This window comes from Podarcis cretensis, assembly GCF_951804945.1.
Source record: "Podarcis cretensis genome assembly, chromosome: 14".
Classification (NCBI taxonomy): domain Eukaryota; kingdom Metazoa; phylum Chordata; class Lepidosauria; order Squamata; family Lacertidae; genus Podarcis; species Podarcis cretensis.
In genome coordinates, this window is record NC_137183.1 from 32,582,646 (window position 1) to 32,595,798 (window position 13,153).

The 13,153-nt window shown below is 45.5% G+C and overlaps 1 protein-coding gene across 3 annotated transcripts in view; it reads left to right on the forward strand.

Moving 5' to 3' along the window:
* The window catches only part of LOC307202511 (uncharacterized protein), a 29,263-nt gene extending 18,364 nt beyond the window's left edge, over positions 1-10,899 (forward strand). For all 3 annotated transcript variants that reach the window (XM_079952501.1, XM_079952502.1, XM_079952500.1), the window contains exons 13-20: positions 1,155-1,231; positions 2,417-2,527; positions 4,451-4,540; positions 5,412-5,519; positions 5,781-5,902; positions 6,986-7,108; positions 7,960-8,002; positions 9,527-10,899. In XM_079952501.1, coding sequence (XP_079808627.1) covers positions 1,155-1,231; positions 2,417-2,527; positions 4,451-4,540; positions 5,412-5,519; positions 5,781-5,902; positions 6,986-7,108; positions 7,960-8,002; positions 9,527-9,664 — 812 coding nt within the window. In that variant the 3' untranslated portion in view covers positions 9,665-10,899. The remainder of the gene's footprint in view (positions 1-1,154; positions 1,232-2,416; positions 2,528-4,450; positions 4,541-5,411; positions 5,520-5,780; positions 5,903-6,985; positions 7,109-7,959; positions 8,003-9,526) is intronic.
* Positions 10,900-13,153: the final 2,254 nt, after the last annotated feature.

Sequence of the window (13,153 nt, forward strand, 5' to 3'; positions counted from 1 at the left end):
TGCTTGTGCTGGCTGTCCATGGAGCATCTCGCTGAGTGTTGTTCGTGAAGGGTGGCCAATGTTTTTGAGCCGGTGATCACCTTTTATTATGCTTTTATATATGCTGGAAGCCACCCAGAATGGCTGAGGCAAACCAGTTAGATGGGTGGGGTACTCTTCTTCTTCTACTTTTGTTTCTTGGGGGTGAGGGAGATAACACAAAATGTCTGATGCATCTAAAAAGAGCAGAAAAGTAGACAGGACTACCAAATAGTGCCCCACCAGCCTCTCACCTGCATTACCGGGGGCGGGGGGGGGGGAGCACCTATATCATCTACTGCTGTTTTTGCGTCCTTCCTCTGCCCAGAAGAGATGGGAGGATGAGAGTCCATCTAGTGAAATGTGGGCTTGTTTTAGGGTGGTGGTGGTTTTTCAGTGTAGGACAGGTTGAGCCAGGGCAAACAGCCTCTCATGCTTTTATGGAGATGTGAGTGGGTATTTACCTCTAAAGTAATCTCTAAAGTCTTTAAAAACTGTTACTCACCTTTGTTCTGGGTCCTTAAAGGTAAAGGGACCCCTGACCATTAGGTCCAGTCATGGCCGACTCTGGGGTTGCGGCGTTCATCTCGCTTTATTGGCGTACAGCTTCCGGGTCATGTGGCCAGCATGACTAAGCCGCTTCTGGTGAACCAGAGCAGCGCACAGAAACGCCATTTACCTTTCCACTGGAGCGGTACCTATTTATCTACTTGCACTTTGACGTGCTTTCGAACTGCTAGGTGGGCAGGAGCAGGGACCGAGCAACGGGAGCTCACCCCATCTCGGGGATTCGAACTGCCGACCTTCTGATTGGCAAGCCCCAGGCTGTGTGGTTTAGACCACTCCTTACCTCCTACCAAAGGCTGGGTGGGGAACTTCTGTTGCAAATAAAGGAAAATAAAGATCTGCCTTTCTTTCACTGGATCCATCCATTAAGCTCTGACTAATAATGGACACTGAGTCCCTTGTTGGGGAGTTGGGCTTCAAAAGCCAACCCCAATTCTTTCTATAACTCTGATACTGTGATCATCTAGTGTAACCCCTGCAATGTAGGGGAGGTAGTGACAAGCATGTTGGCACCAAGTTGGCAACTGTTGCTTTACAGGGTGTGATTTTTAGCTGTTCCCTCTTTCTAGGCACTCCCGTGAAACTACCTGTTCTGCTCAAACAGATGTTCAAGCTGTTCTACTGCAATGTATCATTGTATACAAGTGTGAGTACCAGTTTTATTAGTTTTGTGGCAGTTAACCTTTCCCCTCCCCAAACGCCTTGGCCCAATGTTGAGCCTGTTGGCGGAGGTGGCCTATGGGTCTCTTCTAGAGCCTGGTGCTATATTGATAGATTGCCCCAAGCTGGTTTGAAATCCGTATCGTGATATTGGTTTCATAATTTTTGACCTGGCAATATATTGCAATCATTGTGCGTGTGCTATGCGAAAATTACGACGTGAAGCCAGCCAATGCCTCTACATAGCTCCATCCTTATCTCAGACACTGTGATATATTGGTATATCACGATGTTGAAAGCCAGCTGTTGCCCAGCCCTGGCTTCTTCCACCCTGCTGGTTGTCATCCAGTGGTCCAGAACTTCATGTACATGTGTGCTTCCCTCTTCATCCAGAAGATGGCAGACTCAATTGAAAACAGAAGTGCTTTCCACTTAAAATAATAATAATTTATTATTTATACCCCAGCCATCTGGCTGGGTTTCCCCAGCCACTCTGGGTGGCTTCCAACAAAATATTAAAATATAATAGTCTGTCAAACATTAAAAGCTTCCCTAAACAGGGCTGCCTTCAGATGTCCACTTCCACTCTGAAGCCTATCTTCTGCTTCTACAGTGAATGGATGTGGTCTTTTGGATATGATTTACTTCGCAGGGCAGACTGTGGGTTCCCCCCCCAAAAAAGTGAAGAAAGAAGTCTGGAAGTGGAGAGGTCATCAAGGTTAGCTGCAGTTCCTTGCTCCTAAGGGGACCTGGACCCAGCCTCTCAACAACCCTGTGTAGTTGAGGTTAGGCTGAGAGAATGGAGAATTGGCAAACCTGTGAATTAGCCCACTTAATTCGCCATCCAGCAACCAAGAGGGGAGGAGGGGATGCCCAGTTGCCTACTTCAATTCCTTGGAGGAAGGGGAGGGATTTAAAAGGAGGGTAAGAAGGCTCTGGAAAGAGTACAGCAGAGGTGCCTGCATGGTCAATTGGCAGGGAGTTCCCAAGTGTAGGTCCTGCCATGCTAAAAGGTATATTCCTTACAAATAAATAAACTAGCTGTGAAATAAATGCCATTGCTCAACCCTGTGCTCTTCTGTCTTAAAAGAGTGATTACTTTTGAACAACTTCTGGGAAATCCTATTTTGATTTCTGGTACCAAATGAGCCCTGGTTTTTGTGTTTTTCAGCCCAAATGCTGGAGTTCTATGATCAAAATTTTTGCCAGCCACCCTGTTGTGGGAGCAGATGGCAGCCTGACAGCCATCACTTTAAAAGAACCATCCCAGGAATTCCAGCAGGTAACACCATTGACTCGGGGATATTATTCCTCGATGGGGGGGGGGGCATGTATCTCGCTATCATGTCAGAGGTGATGATTCCTGGGCTGCCATAAACTCACCAGGTACCCTTTCTAGTCCTCAGTACAAGTACAACATTCCAATTATTATTATTTTAAATTTATTAGTCACTTTTTTTACCAAGGTACCAAAAAGCGACTTGCAATATATAAGCAAGCAAACACACACACATGCATTAAAACTGGCATGAAAGAAAAATCTAAAAGACAATCCTGTTTTTAAATGGCAGGAATAAAACATCCCCATCCACTAAAGGAAGCCATAGATAAAAGCCTAAGGCCTAGAGAAGAAAAAAAAAATGCTTTTGCCTGTAATGATGGTGCCTGGTGAGTTTCCTTGGGGAGAGCATTTCACAACTGGGAAGCTGCTGCTGAAAAGGCCTGTTCTTGTGTTGGTGGTCCTTGAGGTATTGTGGCTCTGAGCCACGTGAGGCTTTGTAGGTCAAAACCAGCACTTTGAATTGGATGCAGAATTGAATTAGTAGCCAGATACTTGCATAATACCTGTAAGGAAAACAGATAACGTCTGGGGAGTGCTTTGAACTTGCTATACAAAGGCTTCTTAAAAAAATGTATTATGTATTTAATGTAATGCATATGCCGCTTGATTGCAAGTAGAACTTTCAAGCTGTTTACCAAATAAAAATCAGCATTAAAATGGTCAATAAAAGGTGAATTTAAAAATGGGTATATTTTTGTAAAATCAAAATACAATTAAAATCAACAGTTAAGCCAAAAACAGATTTAAAACACACGTCAGCTTCTTCATGTCTTGATACACGTGCCTGAGCAAAAATGTTTTTATCAGGTGCTTAGAAGAGTACAGTGAAAGGGGCTTCATGGTGAAAGGGAGTTCCAAGGTGTAGGTGCATATCTATCTACCCAGTCTGACACACTTAAACAGTGTCAGACTGGGTATATGTGTATATGCCAAGACGATCCCTCAAATAAACTTATCCCAAGCTGCTAAGGACCCTATATACTAAAACAGTGGGCCTGAAACTTATGCACAATTTGCTTACATGATTAGGACTTCAGGCGCACGGCTGAAAAATGAATGAATGGAAGCTGGGGTAAACCTGTCACGTAAAGAACTTTTTATGCTCTCTGCCTTGCTTACTGGCCTCTGGGAAGGATGCATGAGCCCTCTGGGACGCTCCCGGGGCCCTCGTGTGACCTTCCCAGTAACTAGTAAGCAAGGTGCAGAGCAAGGCCTGCTCTGGACAGGTAGGGGCAGTTGCATTGGGGTGGGGCTGGTTCCAGGGCTTTCCTGGCTCCACACATTTTTGCCTTTGCATGTGGACCCCCAGAACTCAACCCTCGCATAAGCTGCGGGCCCAGTGTAGAAAGACTTGGAACTTGGCTCAGTAATGAAGCAGAAACCAGTGCCAATCTCTGAGCAGGGGTGTTACATGCGAATGGGGGTCTCACGCCTGTCAGCAATTTTGCATTAACTGCGGTTTCTGGCTCAAGTGCAAGAGAAGCCCTACCTGGAGTGCATTGCCGTAATCCACTCTTGGAAGTCACAAGTGCCTGAACTAATGTGGTCAAGCTCTGCCAGTCCAGGAATGGCTGTAGGTGTCACACCAGTTGCAGATGGTGAAAGGCAATTCTAGCCACCGAGGCTACCTGGGTCTGCAGGAAGAAATCTGGATGTAGAAGCACCCGCAGACTGCATGCCTACTTGTTTGGTAGGAGTACAGCCCCATCCAGGGCAGACAAATTGTCGGACATTATTGCATGTTGAAAGTGCACATGGCTGCTTGTTGCTGCTGTTGTCCTCTGGCACGCAGGAGGGAAAGACCGAGAGCTGCTCTGGGTATCGAGGCTCTTCTTTTGATTATTGCGGTGACTTCACTTGCAGGTGGTCTCTGAAGAGTCATGCTACGTTGTTGAACAACTCACCCAACCCCCCCACTCTAATGTTACCTTCTCAAAACACTTTGGCCAAGATGTAAGTATACACTTGAAGTATACACTTCCTTTTGGGAAGCCCAGATTCTGGACTTCTTTACACCAAAGGGTGTGAGCCCAACCTTCATGCCTGTCAAATCTACTTTGTTTTGTGCTAATACCCTGATCTGCCAGCCAGAACAAGCTGTGAAAGGGATATAATTTGAATTAAAGACCAGGGCATCCCTGAGTCTGGGAATTCTAAACTCTCCGTCCTTCACACAGATGTTCCCTGCTTAGTTCTTTTTACTTCAGCAGCCTCCTTTAGGTGGAGAAAGGTCATTTTGTAGTCAAAAACCCTGGTCAGTCTATTGCAAATCCACACCTGGCCCAAGGCAATGTACAAAATGCAATAACAGCAGTTAAACATGACATAGAAAATAATAGCCGATAAATTTTAAAAAGCCATACAAAGTGTAGACACCGCTGGCAGATACTTGTTCATGCTGTTGGGAAAGCTTGTCAGAACAGAAATGTCTTCAATTGTACCTCTCATAGCATGATGGAGATGCTGTTCTACAGAACAGGGGCAGCCATGCCGAAAGCCCTGTTCTGAGTTATTGCAGAGCAGCTTCTGGTTTGGGGAACCACTTGTTTAGATCTTGCCGGGGAAGGCCTTGTCTTATAATGAAGTATGCTCTTCCAGGTGGTAGAGAAGGAAATATGCCTCTTCTAAAATGGCTGCTGCAATCTGCAGTTTTTTAAATTGAAAAACAAATTCAATTTTTTAAAAATATGCTGCCCGGTTTAATCAGCAGGCATCTTTTTAGTCAAAAGGATTTTGATCGTCTCATCTAGCAAATTCATCCACTCAACAGTTCATCCTTGTTTCTGACTGTTTCTTTTCTACCCTTCTATTTGTTTCCTTCCAGTCACCCTTGGAAGCTGGGCTCATTTTTGTGGTCCAGGCAGTTCGACATATGATCCTGATGGAACACAACTCCCTGTGCTCCTTCCTAGAAATTGTGCTGGCTTTCGGGGTGAGCTTTTTTGTGTGCTCTTTATCTTCCATCTTAAGTTATTATGCATATTTCTTACTATAGCAGTGTTTCTGTGGGTTTGTATGTGTGTATGTATATATATGTGTGTATATGTACACACACATATACATATATATATATAATTCTTAATTTTTACAGCTCAAGAAAGCTTTTAAAATGAAACCTGGGGTGTTCAGCCTCAGTTATGTGCTGTCAAGCTGCTGTGTTGCCCCTGCATTTCTCTCTTCTCCCTTTCTGCAGAATAACCTCTGGGCTCTGAAGCTTCTGCTGGAGTCTCTGGCTTATCACGAGAAGGCTGTCCGTAACATCGTTGCCTTGCTTCTTACAGACCTCTGTTGCCACAAAACAGAAATGTTGGGTTTGTAAGTTGGCATTTATTAAGCCCCCTCTGTTTTGTTCTTGGGATCCGTCCTGAAAGGCTGAGCCACATCAAGAGCAAACGTAGATGAGAAATCACTGCGTCCCCTCCCCTCTCCTGCCTGCCTGCTTTCTTAGTTCTAGGCCAGCAGCTTTTGAGACTTAAGGCAGACCTCAGCAAGGCCTCATTGTGTGCCTAGGCAGAACCTGTGCTGCTTTTTGATGGCCTCTGGACACCTGTTTATAGAGGATCCAAGCTGATCTGCTTTCTCAAAGCTTACATGGAAATCAGACTGTCCAGTCCTTACAGAGCATCCTTTCAGGCCATTTTTTGCAGCAAGCTTATATAATATTGAGCATCCATCCTGATTGGCCTGTGAGATGTTCATGTGTCTTCCTGTGGATCATTCATTCATGCCAAACATTTTAGTGCATTTCCCTCTTTCTCTCCTTGCCTCTAAAAGTCTGTGAGTATGGAAAGGTAGATTTCCTGAGAACCTTCATCCACTTCTATTACCCAAGGCCAGATTTTTGGTCTGCACTTGATTGCTCACTATTGTGACCGTCATCTTCGGTGTTGTTTTTGCTGGGCCAGCAGAAAAAAGTGCTCAAAGCTTCAGGGCATGAAAGGAAATGGTGGATTCATCCCTTCTCATCAGCCATTGCTGACTTATGTGAGCTGCGCTTACTGACCACATAGAGGAGTGTTTGTTTATCAAAAGAGTTGGGTCTTTTCTCTCTCTGTCAGCCTTCGCCAACCTGGTGCCCTCCAAGTGTAGAACTCCCATCAACCCCAGCCAAAATGGTTGCACTGGCTGAGGCTGATGGAAATGGTAGTCCAAAACATGGCTGTGCTGGCTGGGAGCTGTAGTCCCAAACACCTGGAGGGCATGAGTTGGCGAAGGCTGCTCTATGCCACTCGCTCTGCAATGACGTGTGAGCTGGCATGCTCAGGACCTATTGCAAAACCAGCATGCATCACCTGTGGACCTCTGGTACAAGTTGAAAAATGGCTTTGGCTAAGCTGCCAGTTTGGCAGATGCTGCCAGGGACCTTCATTTTCTCTGATTCCTTTCCTTTCCCCTCAGGTGGCAACACTGGGGTGCTCAATATGTGGGGGAGCTGCTGTGCCTCTTCCTGACATCCAGGGATAGAAACCTACCATCAGTCGGCATCTCCATCATCAATATTATTGTGGAAAACCTGCCAATGTGAGTGTCACAGTGTATGAGGGTCACAGCTACATTCCTCCCATCCCAGCAACCCAGTTTTCCAAGAGGAAAAATCAGAGTGCCAATTACAAAAGCCCTGAATCAGGAGTGGAGAGCGTTTTTCAACCTGAATGCCACATTCCCTTCCGGGGGTAGGCAGGGCCAGGGGCAATGCTTATGCACAGGAATGAATGTAAATGTTATCTTTGTATGGGTGCCTAGTTTCTACACACAAACGTACCTCTATTTTCCATATAGGTAGGTGTATTGATTATACATGCATAAAATGTGTTTTTATTGTTATTAGAGTTTGTAGATGTGGTTTTTAGAGCTTTTGGGGGGCATTTCATCTAATTTTGTACTTTGCTTCAATGGCTTCAGGCTGTGAAGCAGTTTAAATAACTTCGTAAAACAAGTAAATAAACAGGAGCCTCCATCAGAGTTCAAGAACACATTCCAGGCAGGCAGAAATACTCCAGGAGGTATGTAGCTGAAGAGGGGGTGTGGCTTGGGACTGAGTCCTGCAGGCTAAATAAAGAGGCTTGGAGGGGCTGGCTTTGGCCAAAGGTTCTCCACCCCTGCCCTCAGTAGCTTGGGACCCAGACATGGGATCTCTCCGTATATCAGAAGCCCTCCTCGAGGTCCTGCTGTTGGGGTAAGCACCCTGGGCATTGACACAGGACCTGGACTTATCTGTGGTGGCACTTGTGGGCATCTTTGAGAATCCCATGTGTTGCATTGTTGGTACGCAACATCTTTGGGTGATGCAAATGGAAAGCTAAAAATGAGAAGGTAGTTTCCCTCAAGAGGAGGGGGACCTGCATCTTACCTCCCCCTTCCCTTTCTTTCAGGTGTCCGTGGGCAAAGCAGGTTAGCAAATTCCTTCAAAAATCAGTAAGTATGTGATTCTTTTTCTGCAGTGGAGGTTATTTAATTATTTTTTATTTATTTACCGTATCTAATTTCTATTCTGTTTGTCTAATTTCGTCTGAGGATCACAGGGTGGTTTACAATATGAAATAACAAAAATACACAACGTAGTATCAAACAAAAACAATAACTCCCCGCCCCCAGTTTAAAAGGCCATAGGTTGTTTCAGTAGCCAGAGGCCTCAAAGAAGAGAGATGCAACGAAGGCACCAGGCGAGTCTCCCTGGGGGAGAGCATTTGACAAACGGGGAGCCATCACAGAAAAGGCCCATTCTCGTGTTGCCACCCTCCAGACCTCTCATGGAGGAGGCACATGAAAAAGGTTATCCAGGAATTGGTTGCTCCTCCCACGCCTTGGAGGCAGTGGTGCAAATGTTAGCCCTGCTTCTAATAGCCAGCTCTTTAAGACTGTTGCAAGAGATGCAGTTGCAGTTAGCAGAGAGGGAGTTGGTGGGCAGTTAAGAGCAAAAGCAGCAAGAGTGTGGCTTGCATCTAGTTCGAAGCTAAAACCAGGGATGGTGAACTGTATTCTTTGGTGTGGGGGGGGGCACGACCCACTTTTATTTCTGTGGGACTAGATGTGTGCATTGCCACACAATGAGGTCTCCCCCAAGAGCGGTCAAACTGTTGGTAACACAGGATTTCCCAGTTATTGGTAGTATAACTCAGGGTGGGTTCAAGGACGCTGGTTATGCGGAAGAGGCAGTGAGGAATGAGCAGGCATCCCAAAAGTTCCTCCCAGGAGGCAGATTGGACAGTTCATTTTCTGCATGAGCAGGAGTCAAGACACCATTTATTTTCACAAAATGATGGCATTCCCCACACTCCCTGTGCACTGGCTGCCCATATGCTGCCAGTTCAGGTAGAAGGCTGTTGTGTTGATATACAAAGGCTCAAACAATTTGAGGTCTAGGATATCCCAAAGGCTGTCCCTGGGATCATCCAAAAGAGTGCTGTTAGTTCTGTGCCATCTTGCAGAATCCCTACTAGGCTCGGGTAGAAGTCTGGTGTTGAGTGTGGCTGGTCCCATGCTGTGGAAGACTCTTCCAGCGGGTATTTAGCAGAGGCCCTCTCTTGTTTTGACTTCCAGGTCTCTCCTGTATACCATTTAATGTCTACAGACCTATGCAGCTGCTTAAATTTCCTTGATTTTTTTTGTACTGGTTGTATGGGGTTTTATGGTTTACTGTATACATTGTACAGCACCTTGATGCTTCACATGAGTTGGCATATGTAAATACTCTTATAATTAATTAGATTGTTTCTGAAGCACCGGATATTCCCCCGTGGCTGTGTGTTGTGAGGGAACATCAGTTGTGTCAAGAAAGCTGTATTAATTTTGGACATCTTACCCACTCTGACATCTTCTTATCAAGGACCAAAGGGTGTACTTTGAAAACCACTGGCCAGAATGAGCCGCCATTCCCCCTTTATTCCTGTTCTTAAATTCCATTTTTTTAAACCCCCCCCCCTTTTCTCTCCCGCACAGACAAAACCATTTGGTTGGGCAGATTATGAAGTTTCTACCTTTATAGCCATTTCACAGTCTTCCTTATGCCTGAGACTCCCTAGGGTCAGCCAGCTTTCGTCACCTCTGGCTACTTCTGAGCAGCAAAGCTCTGGATGATGTGCACCACTCCGCTCCTCGGTCAAGGCACCTTGAAGCCGCATTGCGCAATGCAGTTCTGGAGGGATTTGGAGGAAACGTGTGCTTGGGAGTTGTGGTTGTGGAGCTCTCCAGGATCAAAAACAGGCAAAAACTGTGGCCCTTCGGATGCTGATGACCTCCAACTCCCATAATCCCTGTCGGTTGCCTGTGCTCGCTGGGGCTGATGGGAGCTAGAATGCTTTCCCACTCCTGATCTGGAAAGTTTAGAGCAGTGATGGCCAAAATTGGCCCTCTAGCTGTTTTGGGGCGACAATTCCCATCATCCCTGACCACTGGTCCTGTTAGCTAGGGATGATGGGATTGTAGTCCCAAAACAGCTGGAGGGCCAAGTTTGGCTATCACTGGTTTAGAGAATACAGAGGTTTATTGCTGAGAGGAGAAAGCAACATGAAACTTCCTCCCCCAAGAGCTGTTATAGACCTGTGCTATCTATGCCCAGCCTACATGAACTCCTCTCTCTCTGTATGTGATGAATCTCAAGAAAGTCTCACCCGTGAAGACCATATGCCCAGTTTGATGCATGAGGTCTCTGCCCTGTGTTTGGCGCAGGTAGTCACACAGCACATGCTTAGATTTTTTGCCATGGTGTGTCCTCTTCTTGCATTTGGGTTTGCTGGGTTAACCCAGAGCACAGCACCTGCCCCCCACCTTATTTTTGTCAGTCCTTCTCAAGCAAATGAGGGTGAAGGTGTTGCGTGATGCCTGTGGTACCAAATGTCAAAGAAGAAGCTGCTTCTCCATGTCACACTTTAAGGCCTTTTTCTGCAGTTGTGTTTTGCAAGCCAATGAAATGCACACAAGAGGAAACGTGCCCTCCCAGAGAATTGTTCTGGTTCTATGGAATTCACTTGGTTTCCTTCTGGTCTTTTCTTTTTGAAATCAAAACTCAAGTGTGGCCTGGTTAGGAAAGTTGTTTTGCTGTTCTCTCTCCCCCTTTATTATTTTTCAAGACTTTCTAGTTATATATTTAAAACGGGGGGTGGGGCTGGGGAATCAGTAAAATTTCCTGTATTTTTTATGCTTCTGCTGGAGTTTTTTGGACATGGAGCAAACATATTTACACTGTGTAGAACTTTAAGGACATGTCAAACTGTTGTACCTTTGATCCAGAAATGTATATAGTAGAACCACCTGTGTTCTGTCTAACTGAAATGAATTATTATTAAAATAAGGATGTGCCTTTCTTGTCTGGATTTCTGGAAAAACAGCATTTCATGCTTTGATTAGTGCTACCCCCGGTAGCACGCGGGTGGTGTTGTGGGTTAAACCACAGAGCCTAGGGTTTGCCAGTCAGAAGGTCGGCGGTTCGAATCCCCTCGATGGGGTGAGCTCCCGTTGCTCGATCCCTGCTCCTGCCAACCTAGCAGTTCAAAAGCATGCAGTGCAAGTATATAAATAGGTACCGCTCCGGCGGGAAGGTAAACAGTGTTTCCATGTGCTGCTCTGGTTCGCCACAAGCGGCTCAGTCATGCTGGCCACATGACCCGGAAGCTGTACGCCGTCGGCCAATAAAGCGAGATGAGCGCCGCAACCCCAGAGTCGTCCGTGACTGGACGCTAACGGTCAGGGGTTCCTTTACCCCCGGTGGGCTCACCAGAGGAGCCAAATGTGCCCCCCAAGGCCTCTGGTCCTTGGAACTCTCTTAGAACACCCCCTCACAAGCCTTCCCTTACGCCCTCCCTGAGTGTGAAGCAATGTGTCCTTGAGCTCCAGTGATGCCTATTGCTTGTCTGGGTGGAGGATGGCTAACGAGTATAGAAACTAACCTACTGTTCAAAGGTAAAATTCTCATTCATTGCTTCATCTTTGTTACTGGAGCGATTGTGGTATGGTGCTAACCTGCTCTCTTCATCCATCTCTTCCATACACCACTATGACTCTTCGGGAACAGACTGGACAAAACAAAAGCATTTTGCCTCCTGCTCATTTTGCCTTCAGAAGTTTACAGAATCCTCTCAAGCTGTGGCTAACAATATCACAGGAGCTGGTGTGGTCAAGTGGTCTCTAAATTATGCAACATCAGTTGGCAAATACTCTTTATTTTCTGCTTGAGTTGGTGGTTTCGGTTTTGCTTGTCCTGGGAAGGAGGCAAAGGCCTGTACAAAGTCCAAACCTTCAGGTTAGGCTGCTGCAATGTTTTGTATGTGGGGCTGCTTTTGAAGACGTTTCAGAACCAGCAGCATGTGTGAAGTGTGGCAACTAGATTAAGTGGCGACAAGAAAGTTTCTAATCCAACTGCGCTGGCTGGCAATTTGTTTCCAGGCCCAATTCAGAATGCTGGTTTTCACTTTTAAAGTCTTCTGCTGGCATTTCACCCTTTGCTACCATGAAATCTTTCCTGGCTCGTTCATTCTCCCTTGTCCTTAGCTCTCCTTGGTGTGTCTTTAAACAAAGAATTGCTTTCTGAATGTCTTGGGAGAGAAAAAGACTATTAAAGTTGCCTTTTGGCTTGTAAGAACCAGCAGGAGTCTGTGTTTGAAAAGGGCTTTTAGGATTACAGCTGCTATGTTGTTAAAGAAAGTAATGGGAAGGTTAAGCCACAATGGATGGGGACAGCAATTTGATACGATTAATCTCTTCCCACTTTATGAGTTTATGAAGGCAGCTCTGTTGCTTTCAGCTGTTTTTTCAGTAGGATCTGAATCAACCATTTGGTCCCACATTGAAGCAGCTGTCAAGGAGCTTGTGTAGCTAAGCCCCTAAATGAGAGGTCACATTTTTGTTGTTGCAAATTGTGCCTGATTAGAAAGCCCATCTTTCACTCATTCTTGATGAGTGGGAATTGGTCAGAAAGACACTTGACACATGCTCAGAACCCCCCTGGTTATTATTTTACTAAGTGCCGAGCCTCTGATCACTCTGCTTGCCAGCCTCCCTGGAGCTCCTCCTTTCCACCTCATGGAACCACTCTTGAATGTGGGAAGGTACTGTGGAACATCTGAGGGCTCCACATCCTTTATCTCTGTAACATGATGCACCTGAGGAATGGAAGAGGGAGATGTTTAAAATAGCCATTCCCTGCTTCAATGTTTCTCTCTTCTTGCTATAGTCAGACAATGGCAAAAGTCTGAGTTAAATGGGAGTGGAGAGACACTTGAGATGACAATTGTGGTTTTAAATAATGGCAGAGGTTTGAGTAAAGCAGGGGTGGAGATGCATCCCTTTTTAATGAGTTGTAATAAGGAGAAATAACTTCTTCACCAAAACTTTATTAGGCATTACAAATATAGGCCATCATAAAACATCTGCATATAAAACTTTAAAATATAAACAAATGAACAGCCATGTAAAATATATAATAATGAGAATTTTCCTTGGGATTTCTTCCTGCTAAATAGTGCCATTCATAGAGATACTATTGACAAAAACTTATTAACCTGGAAGTAACTGCAAGGGTGGCTAACAGAAGGCTACAACACAAGCTAATACAACCAAGCCTTTCCCAAC